The sequence below is a fragment of the Oncorhynchus keta genome, chromosome 30, assembly GCF_023373465.1.
Source record: "Oncorhynchus keta strain PuntledgeMale-10-30-2019 chromosome 30, Oket_V2, whole genome shotgun sequence".
Lineage (NCBI taxonomy): Eukaryota > Metazoa > Chordata > Actinopteri > Salmoniformes > Salmonidae > Oncorhynchus > Oncorhynchus keta.
In genome coordinates this window covers 10,407,717-10,429,632 of record NC_068450.1, presented here as the reverse complement: position 1 = coordinate 10,429,632, position 21,916 = coordinate 10,407,717, and the positions used below count along the sequence as shown (strand labels likewise).

The 21,916-nt window shown below is 47.9% G+C and overlaps 1 protein-coding gene across 3 annotated transcripts in view; it reads right to left on the bottom strand.

The window, feature by feature from the left end:
- LOC118373104 (proton-coupled amino acid transporter 1-like) overlaps nt 1-21,916 on the bottom strand; it is a 73,621-nt gene that overhangs the window by 4,557 nt on the left and 47,148 nt on the right. For all 3 annotated transcript variants that reach the window (XM_052487542.1, XM_052487540.1, XM_052487541.1), the window contains exon 11: nt 18,188-18,357. In XM_052487542.1, coding sequence (XP_052343502.1) covers nt 18,188-18,357 — 170 coding nt within the window. The remainder of the gene's footprint in view (nt 1-18,187; nt 18,358-21,916) is intronic.

The window sequence follows — 21,916 nt, the reverse complement described above, 5'->3', positions numbered from 1 at the left end:
GGAGGAGCACTGCCAGAGCCCTGCAAAATGACCTCCAGCAGGCCACAAATGTGCATGTGTCTGCTCAAAAGGTCAGAAACAGACTCCATGAGGGTGGTATGAGGGCCCGACGTCCACAGGTGGGGGTTGTGCTTACAGCCCAACACCGTGCAGGATGTTTGGCATTTGCCAGAGAACACCAAGATTGGCAAATTCGTCACTGGCGCCCTGTGCTCTTCACAGATGAAAGCAGGTTCACACTGAGCACATGTGACAGACATGACAGAGTCTGGAGACGCCGTAGAGAACGTTCTGCTGCCTGCAACATCCTCCAGCATGACCGGTTTGGTGGTGGGTCAGTCATGGTGTGGGGTGGCATTTCTTTGGGGGGGCCGCATGTGCTGGCCAGAGGTAGCCTGACTGCCATTAGGTACCGAGGTGAGATCCTCAGACCCCTTGTGAGACCATATGCTGGTTCGGTTGGCCCTGGGTTCCTCCTAATGCAAGACAATGCTAGACCTCATGTGGCTGGAGTGTGTCAGCAGTTCCTGCAAGAGGAAGGCATTGATGCTATGGACTGGCCTGCCCGTTCCCCAGACCTGAATCCAATTGAGCACATCTGGGACATCATGTCTCGCTCCATCCACCAACGCCACGTTGCACCACAGACTGTCCAGGAGTTGGCGGATGCTTTCGTCCAGGTCTGGGAGGATATCCCTCAGGAGACCATCTGCCACCTCATCAGGAGCATGCTCAGGCGTTGTAGGGAGGTCATACAGGCACTTGGAGGCCACACACACTACTGAGCCTAATTTTGACTTGTTTTAAGGACATTACAGCAAAGTTGGACCAGCCTGTAGTGTGGTTTTCCACTTTAATTTTGAGTGAGACTCCAAATCCAGACCGCCATGGGTTGATACATTTAATTTCCATTGATCATTTGTGTGATTTTGTTGTCAGCACATTCAACTATGTAAAGAAAAAGTATTTAATAAGAATATTTAATTCATTCAGATCTAGGATGTGTTATTTTAGTGTTCCCTTTATTTTTTTGAGCAGTGTATTTTTGTTCAGTTTAGATCTCTCAAAGGGAGGGATAAATACATTAAAATGTTCCCTGCTCAGTGTTCATGTACATTTATTGTGAAACCATGATTGAAATAATTGCATGTATACATTTTGGGTACTATGGGTATAATAGAAGCAGCAAGTTTGTCAAAGACAGGCTCATTTGCTATTTTTAGTTTGTGTTTCTTTATTCTCAAAACAGGGCTCTTGTCAGGTTTATTCACAACACAGAGAAATCAATTTTCTACAGTTAATCTACTCGTTACAGCTTAACTTTCAATCTAACATGGTCTGAGAGAGAAAGAGGAGAAGAGCTACCATGGCTGAGAGAGACAGAGGAGAAGAGCTACCATGGCTGAGAGAGAAGAGAGGAGAGGAGAAGAGCTACCATGGCTGAGAGAGACAGAGGAGAAGAGCTACCATGGCTGAGAGAGACAGAGGAGAAGAGCTACTATGGCTGAGAGAGAAAGGAGGAGAAGAGCTACCATGGCTGAGAGAGAAAGGAGGAGAAGAGCTACCATGGCTGAGAGAGACAGGAGGAGAATAGATACCATGGCTGAGAGAGAAGAGAGGAGAAGAGCTAGCATGGCTGAGAGAGACAGAGGAGAATAGCTACCATGGCTGAGAGAGAAAGAGGAGAAGGGCTACCATGGCTGAGAGAGACAGAGGAGAAGGGCTACCATGGCTGAGAGAGAAGAGGAGAAGATCTACCATGGCTGAGAGAGAAAGAGGAGAAGAGCTACCATGGCTGAGAGAGTGAGAGGAGAAGATCTACCATGGCTGAGAGAGAAAGAGGAGAAGAGCTACCATGGCTGAGAGAGTGAGAGGAGAAGAGCTACCATGGCTGAGAGACAGAGGAGAAGAGCTTCCATGGCTGAGAGAGAAGAGAGGAGAAGAGCTACCATGGCTGAGAGAGACAGAGGAGAAGAGCTACCATGGCTGAGAGAGCAGAGGAGAAGAGCTACCATGGCTGAGAGAGACAGAGGAGAAGAGCTACCATGGCTGAGAGAGAAAGAGGAGAAGAGCTACCATGGCTGAGAGAGACAGAGGAGAAGAGCTACCATGGCTGAGAGAGAAAGGAGGAGAAGAGCTACCATGGCTGAGAGAGACAGGAGGAGAAGAGCTACCATGGCTGAGAGAGACAGAGGAGGAGAAGAGCTACCATGGCTGAGAGAGACAGAGGAGAAGAGCTACCATGGCTGAGAGAGACAGAGGAGAAGAGCTACCATGGCTGAGAGAGAAAGAGGAGAAGAGCTACCATGGCTGAGAGAGACAGAGGAGAAGAGCTACCATGGCTGAGAGAGAAAGGAGGAGAAGAGCTACCATGACTGAGAGAGAAAGGAGGAGATGAGCTACCATGGCTGAGAGAGACAAGGAGGAGAAGAGCTACCATGGCTGAGAGAGACAGAGGAGAAGAGCTACCATGGCTGAGAGAGAAAGAGGAGAAGAGCTACCATGGCTGAGAGAGACAGAGGAGAAGGGCTACCATGGCTGAGAGAGACAGAGGAGAAGGGCTACCATGGCTGAGAGAGACAGAGGAGAAGAGCTACCATGGCTGAGAGAGAAAGAGGAGAAGAGCTACCATGGCTGAGAGAGTGAGAGGAGAAGAGCTACCATGGCTGAGAGAGACAGAGGAGAAGAGCTACCATGGCAGAGAGAGGAAGAGGAGAAGAGCTACCATGGCAGAGAGAGAAAGGAGGAGAAGAGCTACCATGGCAGAGAGAAAGGAGGAGAAGAGCTACCATGGCAGAGAGAGAAAGGAGGAGAAGAGCTACCATGGCAGAGAGAGTGAGAGAAGAAGAGCTACCATGGCTGAGAGAGACAGAGGAGAAGAGCTACCATGGCTGAGAGAGACAGAGGAGAAGAGCTACCATGGCTGAGAGAGAAGAGAGGAGAAGAGCTACCATGGCTGAGAGAGACAGAGGAGAAGAGCTACCATGGCTGAGAGAGTGAGAGAAGAAGAGCTACCATGGCTGAGGGAGAAAGAGGAGAAGAGCTACCATGGCTGAGAGAGTGAGAGAAGAAGAGCTACCATGGCTGAGAGAGTGAGAGAAGAAGAGCTACCATGGCTGAGAGAGTGAGAGGAGAAGAGCTACCATGGCTGAGAGAGTGAGAGGAGAAGAGCTACCATGGCTGAGAGAGTGAGAGGAGAAGAGCTACCATGGCTGAGAGAGACAGAGGAGAAGAGCTACCATGACTGAGAGAGAGAGGAGAAGAGCTACCATGGCTGAGAGAGAAAGGAGGAGAAGAGCTACCATGGCTGAGAGAGACAGGAGGAGAAGAGCTACCATGGCTGAGAGAGACAGGAGGAGAAGAGCTACCATGGCTGAGAGAGACAGAGGAGAAGAGCTACCATGGCTGAGAGAGACAGAGGAGAATAGATACCATGGCTGAGAGAGACAGAGGAGAAGAGCTACCATGGCTGAGAGAGACAGAGGAGAAGAGCTACCATGGCTGAGAGAGAAAGAGGAGAAGAGCTACCATGGCTGAGAGAGTGAGAGAAGAAGAGCTACCATGGCTGAGAGAGACAGAGGAGAAGAGCTACCATGGCTGAGAGAGTGAGAGAAGAAGAGCACCCACACAGGGGTGAAAATCAGTTCAGGCTGGTCGCATGCAATCTGCACGTTTTTCAAATGCAGACACATTGTCTAAAATGGACGAACAAGCGCCACCCACTAATCACAGTATCATCAATGGACACTCGGACAGCAAATGCTTTTAAGAAGTACCTAACCAACACAACATATAATTTTCATCAGATCAGATGCACTGCTATGACTAAAAACCTCAACACAGGAATGTCCATCCACAGTAGAACTGAAAACACACACTGGATAGGTAATTGGAGCGACCTTTACCCTTTCCTCCCTGCATTCTCTGAACCCTCAGAGACCTTCCGTGTTCTTTAACCTAGGTGTCACTTTGATTTTGGGGTACGTTCTCTTCGTGAGGGAAGAAGAGAAGACAAATGAGGAGGGATTAGGTTTGTGTGCAGAGGGTCTGTTGCCCTTCCTAGCTCTGTAGGGGGGTGACAGGGTGCATGCCTCTCTCTGTGGGTGCGTGTGCGTGTGTGTGTGTGTGTGTGTGTGTGTGTGTGTGTGTGTGTGTACACTATCCTCCTCAGATTGGTCGACCAGGTCCCGGATGCAAGGACACCCCCTCTGGTCGCGTGTCATGGCTCTCTGCCCCTGTCCTCTCAGACAAGTTAGAGGTCTAAGGAGGCTCACGCAACATCCGGTTTCCATCAAGAGACACAGCAACAGACACACTAGCCTCATCATCCTGAGGCCTGCAGCACAGAGGTTTAGTACCCTGGGAATTATTGCCTTCCTCGTCCGCCGTTTCACATTCATTCATTCATTCATTCATTCATTCATTAAATGTGATGAACCAGTTTGTTTTAATCTGAAAGATCACTTATCACAATATCTTTGCACTAGTTGGCTGCACCAAAACTCCAGTATGTATATTTTTTTATTATACATAATAGCTCGTTCTCCATCTTCTTATTAAATAGGGCGCCAAATGATTTTCAGCACTTTTATTTCTATGACTGATCAAAACCGGTTTTCTCATGGCTCTCACTCGTCCCTCTGCAGCAGATATATTTGGACCACGGAATGGCAATAAAATCACAGTATAGAATCGCAATACATATCCGCACAGAATTATAATTAATTATAACATAATTATGGTAATAATATGGTATTGGTGAGGTACCTGACAATTCCCAGCCCTAAATGATACCCTTGGATATAACTAAACTTTATACGTTTTGAATTTCATTCACTGGTAATTAACTTGGTAAGTTGTTTGAAATAAGTTTACAACACGTTTCTTGACAGTGTTTTGTAGCCCCTTTACAAGAAAGTTAAAAGTGCAACGAGAGATTTGATTGTATGCACCTTTTTCCTCGACTGAGAAAGACAAATCGTGTTCTTTTGTTGTTGTTGTCCTCATCCAGTTAGAAACAGACTACAAGCTCAAAAGAACTGGGAGCATAAAAGTAGATTATACCGAATAAATATCGCGTCAACCCAGCCACTCAACTCCATTGAACATACAGACAAACTTCTGGGATGAGACAAAGAGAGCTGCAGAGCGCAACAAAGACAAGCCCATCTCCAGAGAATCCAGGATACAGATCTTTTGGTTTTCAATGTGAAAGGATCTATACAAAAGCCATATATATATATAACTCCATCCATTGAATGTAAAGTACTGCTAGCCAATGGAGAGAATGTGTCTTTGTGTTTTGGCCGTACATCGTACAAATCGGCTCATTCACTCGAATTAGCCGAGAAGCTACACTGAATAATCTAGAAAATGTCCCGCAGACAAAAAGTGGCACATACTGTACATGTAGTGCCTTATCAATATGTATTATGACAGCTAAGGGCAGAGCTCATCTGCATACCATGTTTCATAGAATAAGAATCAAACCAACAAGAGGCGAGAAAGACCTGGCAGTAAAGCAGAGGAGTAAAAGAAGAAGGGGAAGGACAGAGAGGACGGGGTGTTTCAGGGGTATGGAAGGACAGAGAGGACAGGGTGTTTCAGGGATATGGAAGGACAGAGAGGACAGGGTGTTTCAGGGGTATGGAAGGACAGAGAGGACAGGGTGTTTCAGGGGTATGGAAGGACAGAGAGGACGGGGTGTTTCAGGGGTATGGAAGGACAGAGGACAGGGTGTTTCAGGGATATGGAAGGACAGAGAGGACAGGGTGTTTCAGGGGTATGGAAGGACAGAGAGGACGGGGTGTTTCAGGGATATGGAAGGACAGAGAGGACGGGGTGTTTCAGGGGTATGGAAGGACAGAGAGGACGGGGTGTTTCAGGGGTATGGAAGGACAGAGAGGACAGGGTGTTTCAGGGGTATGGAAGGACAGAGAGGACGGGGTGTTTCAGGGGTATGGAAGGACAGAGAGGACGGGGTGTTTCAGGGGTATGGAAGGACAGAGAGGACAGGGTGTTTCAGGGGTGTGGAAGGACAGAGGACGGGGTGTTTCAGGGGTGTGGAAGGACAGAGGACAGGGTGTTTCAGGGGTATGGAAGGACAGAGGACGGGGTGTTTCAGGGGTGTGGAAGGACAGAGGACAGGGTGTTTCAGGGGTGTGGAAGGACAGAGAGGACAGGGTGTTTCAGGGGTGTGGAAGGACAGAGAGGACAGGGTGTTTCAGGGGTGTGGAAGGACAGAGGACGGGGTGTTTCAGGGGTATGGAAGGACAGAGGACAGGGTGTTTCAGGGGTATGGAAGGACAGAGGACGGGGTGTTTCAGGGGTGTGGAAGGACAGAGGACAGGGTGTTTCAGGGGTATGGAAGGACAGAGGACGGGGTGTTTCAGGGGTATGGAAGGACAGAGGACAGGGTGTTTCAGGGGTATGGAAGGACAGAGGACGGGGTGTTTCAGGGGTGTGGAAGGACAGAGGACGGGGTGTTTCAGGGGTATGGAAGGACAGAGGACGGGGTGTTTCAGGGGTATGGAAGGACAGAGGACAGGGTGTTTCAGGGTTATGGAAGGACAGAGGACGGGGTGTTTCAGGGGTGTGGAAGGACAGAGGACAGGGTGTTTCAGGGGTGTGGAAGGACAGAGAGGACAGGGTGTTTCAGGGGTGTGGAAGGACAGAGAGGACAGGGTGTTTCAGGGGTATGGAAGGACAGAGAGGACGGGGTGTTTCAGGGGTGTGGAAGGACAGAGGACAGGGTGTTTCAGGGGTATGGAAGGATAGAGAGGACAGGGTGTTTCAGGGGTGTGGAAGGACAGAGAGGACAGGGTGTTTCAGGAGTATGGAAGGACAGAGAGGACGGGGTGTTTCAGGGGTGTGGAAGGACAGAGAGGACAGGGTGTTTCAGGAGTATGGAAGGACAGAGGACAGGGTGTTTCAGGAGTATGGAAGGACAGAGAGGACAGGCTGTTTCAGGGGTATGGAAGGATAGAGAGGACAGGGTGTTTCAGGGGTATGGAAGGACAGAGAGGACGGGGTGTTTCAGGGGTATGGAAGGACAGAGGACGGGGTGTTTCAGGGGTGTGGAAGGACAGAGAGGACAGGGTGTTTCAGGAGTGTGGAAGGACAGAGGACAGGGTGTTTCAGGAGTATGGAAGGACAGAGAGGACAGGCTGTTTCAGGGGTATGGAAGGACAGAGAGGACAGGGTGTTTCAGGAGTATGGAAGGACAGAGGACAGGGTGATTCAGGGGTATGGAAGGACAGAGGACAGGGTGTTTCAGGGGTGTGGAAGGACAGAGAGGACAGGGTGTTTCAGGAGTATGGAAGGACAGAGGACAGGGTGTTTCAGGAGTATGGAAGGACAGAGGACAGGGTGTTTCAGGGGTATGGAAGGATAGAGAGGACAGGGTGTTTCAGGGGTATGGAAGGACAGAGAGGACAGGGTGTTTCAGGGGTATGGAAGGACAGAGAGGACAGGCTGTTTCAGGGGTATGGAAGGACAGAGAGGACAGGCTGTTTCAGGGGTATGGAAGGACAGAGGACAGGGTGTTTCAGGGGTATGGAAGGACAGAGGACAGGGTGTTTCAGGGGTATGGAAGGACAGAGAGGACAGGCTGTTTCAGGGGTATGGAAGGACAGAGAGGACAGGGTGTTTCAGGGGTATGGAAGGACAGAGGACAGGGTGTTTCAGGGGTATGGAAGGACAGAGGACAGGCTGTTTCAGGGGTATGGAAGGACAGAGAGGACAGGGTGTTTCAGGGGTATGGAAGGACAGAGAGGATGGGGTGTTTCAGGGGTATGGAAGGACAGAGGACGGGGTGTTTCAGGGGTGTGGAAGGACAGAGAGGACAGGGTGTTTCAGGAGTGTGGAAGGACAGAGGACAGGGTGTTTCAGGAGTATGGAAGGACAGAGGACAGGGTGTTTCAGGAGTATGGAAGGACAGAGAGGACAGGCTGTTTCAGGGGTATGGAAGGATAGAGAGGACAGGGTGTTTCAGGAGTATGGAAGGACAGAGGACAGGGTGATTCAGGGGTATGGAAGGACAGAGGACAGGGTGTTTCAGGGGTGTGGAAGGACAGAGAGGACAGGGTGTTTCAGGAGTATGGAAGGACAGAGGACAGGGTGTTTCAGGAGTATGGAAGGACAGAGGACAGGGTGTTTCAGGGGTATGGAAGGATAGAGAGGACAGGGTGTTTCAGGGGTATGGAAGGACAGAGAGGACAGGGTGTTTCAGGGGTATGGAAGGACAGAGAGGACAGGCTGTTTCAGGGGTATGGAAGGACAGAGGACAGGGTGTTTCAGGGGTATGGAAGGACAGAGAGGACAGGGTGTTTCAGGGGTATGGAAGGACAGAGGACAGGGTGTTTCAGGGGTATGGAAGGACAGAGGACAGGCTGTTTCAGGGGTATGGAAGGACAGAGAGGACAGGCTGTTTCAGGGGTATGGAAGGACAGAGAGGACAGGGTGTTTCAGGGGTATGGAAGGACAGAGGACAGGGTGTTTCAGGAGTATGGAAGGACAGAGGACAGGGTGTTTCAGGAGTATGGAAGGACAGAGGACAGGGTGTTTCAGGGGTATGGAAGGACAGAGAGGACAGTGTGTTTCAGGAGTATGGAAGGACAGAGAGGACAGGGTGTTTCAGGGGTATGGAAGGACAGAGGACAGGGTGTTTCAGGGGTATGGAAGGACAGAGGACAGGGTGTTTCAGGAGTATGGAAGGACAGAGGACAGGGTGTTTCAGGGGTATGGAAGGACAGAGAGGACAGGGTGTTTCAGGAGTATGGAAGGACAGAGGACAGGGTGTTTCAGGAGTATGGAAGGACAGAGGACAGGGTGTTTCAGGAGTATGGAAGGACAGAGGACAGGGTGTTTCAGGGGTATGGAAGGACAGAGGACAGGGTGTTTCAGGAGTATGGAAGGACAGAGGACAGGGTGATTCAGGGGTATGGAAGGACAGAGGACAGGGTGTTTCAGGGGTATGGAAGGACAGAGGATGGGGTGTTTCAGGGGTATGGAAGGACAGAGGACAGGGTGTTTCAGGGGTATGGAAGGACAGAGGACAGGGTGTTTCAGGAGTATGGAAGGACAGAGGACGGGGTGTTTCAGGGGTATGGAAGGACAGAGAGGACAGGCTGTTTCAGGGGTATGGAAGGACAGAGGACAGGGTGTTTCAGGGGTATGGAAGGACAGAGGATGGGGTGTTTCAGGGGTATGGAAGACAGAGGACAGGGTGTTTCAGGGGTATGGAAGGACAGAGGACAGGGTGTTTCAGGAGTATGGAAGGACAGAGGACGGGGTGTTTCAGGGGTATGGAAGGACAGAGAGGACAGGCTGTTTCAGGGGTATGGAAGGACAGAGAGGACAGGGTGTTTCAGGGTTATGGATTTACAGAGGACAGGGTGTTTCAGGAGTATGGAAGGACAGAGGACAGGGTGTTTCATGGGTATGGAAGGACAGAGAGGACAGGGTGTTTCAGGAGTATGGAAGGACAGAGAGGACAGGCTGTTTCAGGAGTATGGAAGGACAGAGGACAGGGTGTTTCAGGAGTATGGAAGGACAGAGAGGACAGGCTGTTTCAGGAGTATGGAAGGACAGAGGACAGGGTGTTTCAGGAGTATGGAAGGACAGAGGACGGGGTGTTTCAGGGGTATGGAAGGACAGAGGACAGGGTGTTTCAGGGGTATGGAAGGACAGAGGACAGGGTTTTTCAGGCGTACGGAAGGACAGAGGACAGGGTGTTTCAGGGGTATGGAAGGACAGAGAGGACAGGGTGTTTCAGGGGTATGGAAGGACAGAGGACGGGGTGTTTCAGGGGTATGGAAGGACACAGGACAGGGTGTTTCAGGGGTATGGAAGGACACAGGACAGGGTGTTTCAGGGGTATGGAAGGATCAAGAGGAATGGAATTATCTGATACATGATGAGTGTGTTGAATCAAACAGCTGTTACAGCTCTTCAAACGAACTGAGCAATTCATCAGGGATTTCAAAATGGAAATTTAAAAGAAAATCTGCTGCCTCCTCAAACTTCAAGACATCACAGTGTGTTCTTTATCGTGTCCACAGGTTTAGAGTTAGGTAGCTAACTCTACCTCAAACATGGGGGTTGGATACTATGCCTAAATGAGGTTAGACTATGGTGGTGAGGTTTAAACTATCCCATTCAGAATACTAACTCAAAATGCTCAAGTAGCCTAGTCTGGAGTTTGACGTCCCCTAATCTTAAAGGAAAGCACTGATGTGGTGGCTCTTCAAGCTATACAATGTTGTAAAGGTCATTTAAATGTTGAGCAGGTAAATTGTAGTTCTTGTCAGCAGTACATTCTACAAAGGGAAACCGAGCCGCAAGCTGCCCAGTGACGCGAGTCTACCAGACAAGCTAAATGCCCTTGACGTTTGATGAAAGGCAAGCAACACTGAAGCATGCATGAGAGCACCAGCTGTTGAGGACGACTGTGTGATCATGCTCTCCGTAGCCGATGTGAGCAAGACGTTTAAACAGGTCAACAGTCACAAGGCCGTGGGGCCAGGGCGTGTACTCGGAGCATGCACGGACCAACTGGCAAGTGTCTTCACTGATATTTTCAACCTCTCCCTGACCGAGTCTGTAATACCTACATGTTTCAAGAAGACCACCATAGTCCCTGTGCCCAAGAAAGCCAAGGTAAACCGCCATAATGGCTATTGCCCTGTAGTACTCACATCTATATCCAAGAAATGCATTGAAAGGCTGGTTCATGGCGCACATCAACACCATCCTCCCAGATCCACTCAAATTCACATACCGCCCCAACAGATCCTTAACAATCTCAATCGCACTCCACACTTGCCCTTTCCCACCTGGACAGAAGGAACACCTATGTGTTCCTTTAGAATGCTGTTCATTGACTACAGCTCAGCGTTCAACACCATAGTCAACAAAGCTCATCAAAGCTAAGGACCCTGGGACTAAACACCTCCCTCTGCAACTGGATCCTGTTCACCAACAGCCTCCAAACAGACCCCCCATTAACATCGATGGGGCTGAAGTGGAGCGGGTCAAGAGTTTTAAATTCCTTGGTGTCCACATCACCAACAAACTACCATGGTCCAAACACACCAGGACAGTCGTGAAGAGAGCACGACAACACCTTTTCCCTCTCAGGATACTGAAAAGATTTGGCATGGGTCCCCAAATCCTCAAAAGGTCTTGGCCTTGTAATTGTTATGTAATTTTATTTTGTTACTTTTTATATATTTTTTTAAAACTTTAGTTTATTTTCTAAATATTTTCTTAACCAACAATGCAGTGCAAGAAATAGAGTTAAGGGCTTGTAAGTAAGCATTAAGCAGTAAGGTTGTATTCAGCGCAATGTGACAAATCAAATTGGATTTTGATTTGAGCCAGAATGAAGGATATTTCAAAGCATCATGCTAAGAACGGACCAGTGACCGTTTGAGGAACTCTGATCCACATACAACACAAGGAGTAAGAGTCTGAAGTTAGTCTAATGGTCACTTCACTAAACACCTACTTTTATAGATTACTACTCTGAGTCAGAGATTGTAGGTCAGCTGACTAAGTATCAACCCCAGATCTCACACCAAGCAACTGATTTTCAGTCTCAACAGTATTACATGCAGACAGAGTGTTCATGTTTTTTTGTATATAACTAGGCGAGTCGATAAGAACAAAATTCTTATTTACAATGACGGCCTACCAAAGAGGAAAAAGTCCTCCTGCTGGGACTGTAAAATAAAAAATATATGACAAAAACACACCACGACAAGAGAGACACCACCACAACACTACATAAAGAGAGACCTAAAGACAACAACAGAGTATGGTAGCAACAGAGTATGGTAGCAACACAACATGACTACAACACGGTAGCAACACAACATGACTACAACACGGTAGCAACACAACATGACTACAACACGGTAGCAACACAACATGACTACAACACGGTAGCAACACAACATGACTACAACACAGTAGCAACACAACATGACTACAACACGGTAGCAACACATGACTACAACATGGTAGCAACACCACATGACTACAACATGGTAGCAACACCACATGACTACAACACGGTAGCAACACAACACGGTAGCAACACAACATGACTACAACACGGTAGCAACACACGACTACAACACGGTAGCAACATCAACATGACTACAACACGGTAGCAACATCAACATGACTACATCACGGTAGCAACACAACATGACTACAACACGGTAGCAACACATGACTACAACATGGTAGCAACACCACATGACTACAACACGGTAGCAACACAACACGGTAGCAACACATGACTACAACACGGTAGCAACACAACACGGTAGCAACACCACATGACTACAACATGGTAGCAACACCACATGACTACAACACGGTAGCAACACAACACGGTAGCAACACAACATGACTACAACACGGTAGCAACACACGACTACAACACGGTAGCAACACAACATGACTACATCACGGTAGCAACATCAACATGACTACATCACGGTAGCAACACAACATGACTACAACATGGTAGCAACACCACATGACTACAACACGGTAGCAACACAACACGGTAGCAACACAACATGACTACAACACGGTAGCAACACACGACTACAACACGGTAGCAACACAACATGACTACATCACGGTAGCAACATCAACATGACTACATCACGGTAGCAACATCAACATGACTACATCACGGTAGCAACACAACATGACTACAACACGGTAGCAACACATGACTACAACATGGTAGCAACACCACATGACTACAACACGGTAGCAACACAACACGGTAGCAACACATGACTACAACACGGTAGCAACACACGACTACAACACGGTAGCAACACAACATGACTACAACACAGTAGCAACACAACACGGTAGCAACACCACATGACTACAACACGGTAGCAACATCAACATGACTACAACACAACATGACAACAACACGGTAGCAACCCCACATGACTACAACACGGTAGCAACACAACACGGTAGCAACACCACATGACTACAACACCACATGACTACAACACGGTAGCAACACAACACGGTAGCACCACCACATGACTACAACACGGTAGCAACATCAACATGACTACAACACAACAACACGGTAGAAACACCAACATGACTACAACACGGTAGCAACACCACATGACTACAACACGGTAGCAACACGGTAGCAACACCACATGACTACAACACGGTAGCAACACATGACTACAACACAGTAGCAACACCACATGACTACAACACGGTAGCAACACCACATGACTACAACACGGTAGCAACACGGTAGCAACACCACATGACTACAACACAGTAGCAACACATGACTACAAAACAGTAGCAACACCACATGACTACAACACGGTAGCAACACAACACGGTAGCAACACCACATGACTACAACACAGTAGCAACATCAACATGACTACAACACAACATGACAACAACACGGTAGCACCACCAACATGACTACAACACGGTAGCAACACAACATGACTACAACACAGTAGCAACATCAACATGACTACAACACGGTAGCAACACCAACATGGTAGCAGCACAACATGGTACAAACATGTTAGGCACAGACAACAGCACAAAGGGCAGAAAGGTAGAGAGAACAAAACATCACGAGAAGCAACATAGATAGCAGCGTGAAGACATTTTCAAATTCACAGATTATTTAAATGACACCATTCCCCCCCCCCAGATATTGGTTGGGAAATTCAACAAGTGGCCTCTCGGCTCCTAGGAGCCGTGCTGCAATGGTTACAATGCTGTTTGAAAAAGTCCTCTCTCATTAAGAACAAATGAACTGGGAGGTCAATGTCCATGCCAAAAGAAAGGAAGAAATTACAATTTTGTCTAGGACTACACCACATTCACCATACCTCACATAACCTTCTGCCATTCTACCTTCACCACTATACCTCACATAACCTTCTGCCATTCTACCTTCACCACTATACCTCACATAACCTTCTGGCATTCTACCTTCACCACTATACCTCACATAACCTTCTGCCATTCTACCTTCACCACTATACCTCACATAACCTTCTGGCATTCTACCTTCACCACTATACCTCACATAACCTTCTGGCATTCTACCTTCACCACTATACCTCACATAACCTTCTGGCATACTACCTTCACCACTATACCTCACATAACCTTCTGGCATTCTACCTTCACCGCTATACCTCACATAACCTTCTGGCATTCTACCGATTGCATGGCTATTAACAAGAGGAACCTGAAACTCAAGGCTCTTTCACAAGAGATGCCACCGAGAGAAAGAGAGAGCAACAGAGAGAGCGAAACAGAAATTGTCAGTGTTTCACAGAGAAATGTAAGGCAGAGAGAGAGAGAGAAATGTAAGGCAGAGAGAGAGAGAGAAATGTAAGGCAGAGAGAGAGAGAGAAATGTAAGGCAGAGAGAGAGAGAGAAATGTAAGGCAGAGAGAGAGAGAGAAATGTAAGGCAGAGAGAGAGAGAGAAATGTAAGGCAGAGAGAGAGAGAGAAATGTAAGGCAGAGAGAGAGCGAGAGAGAGAGAGAGAGAGAGAGAAATGTAAGGCAGAGAGAGAGAGAAATGTAAGGCAGAGAGAGAGAGAGAAATGTAAGGCAGAGAGAGAGAGAAATGTAAGGCAGAGAGAGAGAGAGAGAGAGAGCGAGAGAGAAATGTAAGGCAGAGAGAGAGAGAAATGTAAGGCAGAGAGAGAGAGAGAAATGTAAGGCAGAGAGAGAGAGAAATGTAAGGCAGAGAGAGAGAGAAATGTAAGGCAGAGAGAGAGCGAGAGAGAGAGCGAGAGAGAGAGCGAGAAATGTAAGGCAGAGAGAGAGAGTAAGCCACACAGAGAGAGAGCAAGAGAGCCACAGAGAGAGAGAGGGAGAGAGAGCGAGAGAGAGACCTCTCTGATGAGAATAGGCTACCCCTCCTGTTGGGGGAGGACGCAGAGAGCTGTGGGTTGGCAGCACACTACATTGCTGCCTGTCATAATACGAGGGACAGTGTGTGACAGACCAATCAACCTGCACATATACTCTACTCTATGCTTATTGTTATTGTTCAATGTGTGGTTATTTTGACCCTTGGTTAATGTTGTTACCGTTGTCCCATTGACAATTTTGATTATCTTAATATTGTAAAAATACAAAGCAAGCTTTGCCAATATGTACATTGTTACGTCATGCCAATAAAGCAAATTGAATTTAAAATTGAGACACACACACACACACAGAGAGCGAAAGAGACACAGAGAGAAAGAGACACATTTGACCCCAATAACTACCGTGGGATATGCATCAACAGCAACCTCTGCATTATCATTAACAGCAGACCCGTACATTTCCTCAGTGAAAACAATGTACTGAGCAAATGTCAAATTGGCTTTTTACCAAATGACCATACAACAGACCACGTATTCACACTGCACACCCTAATTGACAAATAAACAAACCAAAACAAAGGCAAAGTCTTTTCATGCTTTGTTGATTTCAAAAAAGCCTTCGACTCAATTATAAATGATAAAATCCATGTACACAAACAACAAGTGTGCGGTTAAAATAGGCACATTTCTTCCCACAGGGCCGTGTTTTTTTTTTTTCTATTCTTTCTTTTCCTTCACTCTGCGGTCCAAATCATCCCAAACCATCTCATTTGGGTTGAGGTCAGGTGATTGTGGAGGCCAGGTCATCTGATACAGCACACCATCACTCTCCTTCTTGGTCAAATAGCCCTTACTTTTATTTTATTTCACCTTTATTTAACCAGGTAGGCTAGTTGAGAACAAGTTCTCATTTACAACTGCAACCTGGCCAAGATAAAGCAAAGCAGTGTGACACAGACACCGAGTTACACATGGAGTAAACAATAAACAAGCCAATAAAACAATAAACAAGCCAATAACATAGTAGAAAAAATGATGTCTATATACAGTGTGTGCAAAAGGCATGAGGAGGTAAGGCAATAAATAGGCCATAGAAGCTAATAATTACAGTTTAGCAGATTAACACTGGAGTGATAAATGAGCAGATGATGATGTGCAAGTAGAGATATTGGTGTGCAAAAGAGCAGCAAAGTAAATAAAATAAAAACAGTATGGGGATGAGGTAGGTAGATTGGGTGGGCTATTTACAGATGGACTATGTACAGCTGCAGCGATTGGTTAGCTGCTCAAATAGTTGATGTTTGAAGTTGGTGAGGGAAATAAAAAAAGTCTCCAACTTCAGCGATATTTGCAATTCGTTCCAGTCACTGGCAGCAGAGAACTGGAAGGAAAGGCGGCCAAATGAGGTGTTGGCTTTGGGGATGATCCGTGAGATACACCTGCTGGAACGTGTGCTACGGGTGGGTGTTGTTATCGTGACCAGTGAACTGAGATAAGGCGGAGCTTTACCTAGCATAGACTTATAGATGACCTGGAGCCAGTGGGTCTGGCGATGAATATGTAGCGAGGGCCAGCCGACTAGAGCATACAAGTCGCAGTTTGCTGAGTAGAGAGATAGAAGCTATTTTGTAGATGACATCGCCGAAGTCGAGGATCGGTTGGATAGTCAGTTTTACTAGGGTAAGTTTGGCGGCGTGAGTGAAGGAGGCATTGTTGCGAAATAGAAAGCCGGTTCTAGATATGATTTTGGATTGGAGATGTTTAATATGAATCTGGAAGGAGAGTTTACAGTCTAGCCAGACACCTAGGTATTTGTAGTTATCCACATATTCTAGGTCGGAACCGTCCAGGATGGTGATGGTAGTCGGGCAGGCGGGTGTGGGCAGGAATGCAGCTTAAGCCCCACCCTCTTCACCATATATGTCAACAAAATTGGCGAGGGCACTAGAACAGTCTGCAGCACCCGGCTTCACCCTACTAGAATCTGAAGTGAAATGTCTACTGTTTGCTGATGATCTGGTGCTTCTGTCACCAACCAAGGAGGGTCTACAGCAGCACCTAGATCTTCTGCACAGATTCCGTCAGACCTGGGCCCTGACAGTAAATCTCAATAAGACAAAAAAATAATGGTGTTCCAAAAAAGGTCCAGTCACCAGGACCACAAATACAAATTCCATCTAGACACCGTTGCCCTTGAGCACACAAAAAGCTATACATACCTCGGCCAAAATATCAACACCACAGGTAAACTTCCACAAAGCTGTGGACGATTTGAGAAACAAGGCAAGAATGCCATCAAAAGGATCCTTATCCCAGTCTGCTGTTCCCACATGCTTCAAGAGGGCCACCATTGTTCCTGTTCCCAAGAAAGCAAAGGTAACCGAGCTAAATGACTACCGCCCCGTAGCACTCACTTCCGTCATCATGAAGTGCTTTGAGAGACTCAAGGAACATATCACCTCAACCCTACCTGACACCCTAGACCCACTCCAATTTGCTTACCGCCCCAATCGGTCCACAGACGACGCAAACGCAACCACACTGCCCTATCCCATCTGGACAAGAGGAATACCTATGTGAGAATGCTATTCATCGACTACAGTTCAGCATTCAACACCATAGTACCCTCCAAACTCGTCATCAAGCTCGAGACCCTGGGTCTCGTCCCGGCCCTGTGCAACTGGGTCCTGGACTTCCTGACGGGCCGCCCCCAGGTGGTGAGGGTAGGAATCTCCACTCCGCTGATCCTCAACACTGGGGCCCCACAAGGGTGCGATCTCAGCCCTCTCCTGTACTCCCTGTTCACCCATGACTGCGTGGCCAGTCACACCTCCAACTCAATCATCAAGTTAGCAGACGACACTACAGTGGTAGGCTTGATTACCAACAACGAAGAGACGGCCTACAGGGAGGAGGTGAGGGCCCTCGGAGTGTGGTGTCAGGAAAATAAACTCACACTCAACGTCAACAAAACAAAGGAGATGATCGTGGACTTCAGGAAACAGCAGAGGGAGCACCCCCCTATCCACATCGACAGGACAGTAGTGGAGAAGGTGGAAAGTTTGTGTACAAAATATTATTACAAAATTTGGCCTGCGGCTGAGCCTAGTTGCCTACCCCCGGCCTAGGCGCTTGAGACTTCAGTCAGACTCACAGGTGAAGTGATGTTTTCAGAGTCTAGCCAGATGCAATACTACACACTGAGGCATTGGGGATGGTAGACTGCCCTGGGGGCATCAGACAGAAAGATAGACGTCATACTCACAGGTGAAGACTACGAGCGCAGTGCGGAGCAGGAGATCAACCGTCAGTTCCCATCTCTCTGAGAAGCGGGACAACACAGGAGGAATCAGGATCGCAGCTGGCACGTAGAACTGAAGGGCAAAGGTGATGTAGATACCGAAACAGTAGAGAAGCTTTACAATCTGATACATCCTGGAGAGAGAGAAAGACACAGAGAGAGAGAGAGAGAGAGAGAGAGAGAGAGAGAGAGAAAGACACAGAGAGAGAGAGAGAAAGACAGAGAGAGAGAGAGGAAAGACACACAGAGAGAGAGAGAGAGAGAGAGAAAGACACACAGAGAGAGAGAGAGAGAGAGAAAGACACAGAGAGAGAGAGAGAGAGAGAGAAAGACACACAGAGAGAGAGAGAGAGAGAGAAAGACACACAGAGAGAGAGAGACACAGAGAGAGAGAGACACAGAGAGAGAGAGACACAGAGAGAGAGAAAGACACAGAGAGAAAGACACAGAGAGAGAGAGAGACACAGAGAGAGAGAGAGACACAGAGAGAGAGAGAAAGACACAGAGAGAGAGAGAAAGACACAGAGAGAGAGAGAAAGACACAGAGAGAGAGAGAGAGAGAGAGAGAGAGAGAGAGAGAGAGAGAGAGAGAGAGAGAGACACAGAGAGAGAAAGACACAGAGAGGTTAAAGTCACAGCAAAGGCTGACACACACAACCATGGTTTTATTGATGACTGCATTTCAAGTTCCTGATGAGACATCATATTCATTAATGAGTAGGGCTAATTATTACGTAATCAGTAGTAGTAAATAATAGTCAAACAGCACAGCATTTTGACAATAATACATCATGTAGAAACAGTAACCGAGACGGTAGTTACAATCTTGTGCCTTTTGATGGCTGCAATTCAAGTTGGGAGTGAGCCCCTGTATGAGAGTAGTCTGATATGAATGAGCCCCTGTATGAGAGTAGTCTGATATGAATGAGCCCCTGTATGAGAGTAGTCTGATATGAATGAGCCCCTGTATGAGAGTAGTCTGATATGAATGAGAGTAGTCTGATATGAATGAGCCCCTGTATGAGAGTAGTCTGATATGAATGAGCCCCTGTATGAGAGTAGTCTGATATGAATGAGAGTAGTCTGATATGAATGAGCCCCTGTATGAGAGTAGTCTGATATGAATGAGAGTAGTCTGATATGAATGAGAGTAGTCTGATATGAATGAGCCCCTGTTATGAGAGTAGTCTGATATGAATGAGAGTAGTCTGATATGAATGAGCCCCTGTATGAGAGTAGTCTGATATGAATGAGCCCCTGTATGAGAGTAGTCTGATATGAATGAGAGTAGTCTGATATGAATGAGCCCCTGTATGAGAGTAGTCTGATATGAATGAGCCCCTGTATGAGAGTAGTCTGATATGAATGAGAGTAGTCTGATATGAATGAGCCCCTGTATGAGAGTAGTCTGATATGAATGAGAGTAGTCTGATATGAATGAGCCCCTGTTATGAGAGTAGTCTGATATGAATGAGCCCCTGTATGAGAGTAGCCTGATATGAATGAGAGTAGTCTGATATGAGTGAGCCCCAGCTCAGACAAACAGGGTACTGATACTCCAGCTCAGACAAACAGGGTACTGAATCTCCAGCTCAGACAAACAGGGTACTGAATCTCCAGCTCAGACAAACAGGGTAATGAATCTCCAGCTCAGACAAACAGGGTACCGAATCTCCAGCTCAGACAAACGGGGTACCGACACTCCAGCTCAGACAAACGGGGTACTGACACTCCAGCTCAGACAAACGGGGTACTGACACTCCAGCTCAGACAAACGGGGTACTGACACTCCAGCTCAGACAAACGGGGTACTGACACTCCAGCTCCGACAAACGGGGTACTGATACTCCAGCTCAGACGAACGGGGTACTGATACTCCAGCTCAGACGAATGGGGTACTGATACTCCAGCTCAGACAAACGGGGTACTGATACTCCAGCTCAGACGAACGGGGTACTGATACTCCAGCTCAGACAAACAGGGTACTGAATCTCCAGCTCAGACAAACGGGGTACTGACACTCCAGCTCAGACAAACGGGGTACTGACACTCCAGCTCAGACAAACGGGGTACTGACACTCCAGCTCAGACAAACGGGGTACTGACACTCCAGCTCAGACAAACGGGGTACTGACACTCCAGCTCAGACAAACGGGGTACTGACACTCCAGCTCAGACAAACGGGGTACTGACACTCCAGCTCAGACAAACGGGGTACTGACACTCCAGCTCAGACAAACAGGGTACTGACACTCCAGCTCAGACAAACAGGGTACTGACACTCCAGCTCAGACAAACAGGGTACTGACACTCCAGCTCAGACAAACAGGGTACTGACACTCCAGCTCAGACAAACAGGGTACTGACACTCCAGCTCAGACAAACAGGGTACTGACACTCCAGCTCAGACAAACAGGGTACTGACACTCCAGCTCAGACAAACAGGGTACTGACACTCCAGCTCAGACAAACAGGGTACTGACACTCCAGCTCAGACAAACAGGGTACTGACACTCCAGCTCAGACAAACAGGGTACTGACACTCCAGCTCAGACAAACAGGGTACTGACACTCCAGCTCAGACAAACAGGGTACTGACACTCCAAACAAACATTCAGATGTATGTACGGAACTGCCTGGTGTTGTTTTCCATCGTGACAAAGTTAAAGAGAGTCTCCTATCAGTCTATAGATGGTCAGAACAGAAGGTGTCCAGGTTTAGATGTCCAGGTGGATGAAACAGAGTGACCTATTGGCACAGCTTCCTGTCATTTGAGCCAGGTGGTTAGGGGTGTGTGTGTGTGTGTGGTGTTTATTTATAGGTGTGTGTGTGCGTGGCCACTATCCGATCCCGCAATGCCGGCCCTACTGACAGCTGAGAGCAGCTCCGAGAGCACAGTGGAATTGGTCGTGAGCCACGCCTCCTCACAGGTTCACTGGTCAACTCTCTTTCATGCTGCCTCCCTCTGACCTGTTCAATCTGTTCCTTCTATATCTACCTGACCGATCTGCTCCTTCTAGATCTACCTGACCGATCTGCTCCTTCTAGATCTACCTGACCGATCTGCTCCTTCTAGATCTACCTGACCAATCTGCTCCTTCTAGATCTACCTGACCGATCTGCTCCTTCTAGATCTACCTGACCGATCTGCTCCTTCTAGATCTACCTGACCGATCTGCTCCGCCTAGATCTACCTGACCGATCTGCTCCGCCTAGATCTACCTGACCGATCTGCTCCGCCTAGATCTACCTGACCGATCTGCTCCGCCTAGATCTACCTGACCGATCTGCTCCGCCTAGATCTACCTGACCGATCTGCTCCGCCTAGATCTACCTGACCGATCTGCTCCGCCTAGATCTACCTGACCGATCTGCTCCGCCTAGATCTACCTGACCGATCTGCTCCGCCTAGATCTACCTGACCGATCTGCTCCGCCTAGATCTACCTGACCGATCTGCTCCGCCTAGATCTACCTGACCGATCTGCTCCGCCTAGATCTACCTGACCGATCTGCTCCGCCTAGATCTACCTGACCGATCTGCTCCTTCTAGATCTACCTGACCGATCTGTTCTGTCTAGATCTACCTGACCGATCTGTTCCGTCTAGATCTACCTGACCGATCTGATCCTTCTATATCTACCTGACCGATCTGTTCCTCCTAGATCTACCTGACCGATCTGCTCCGCCTAGA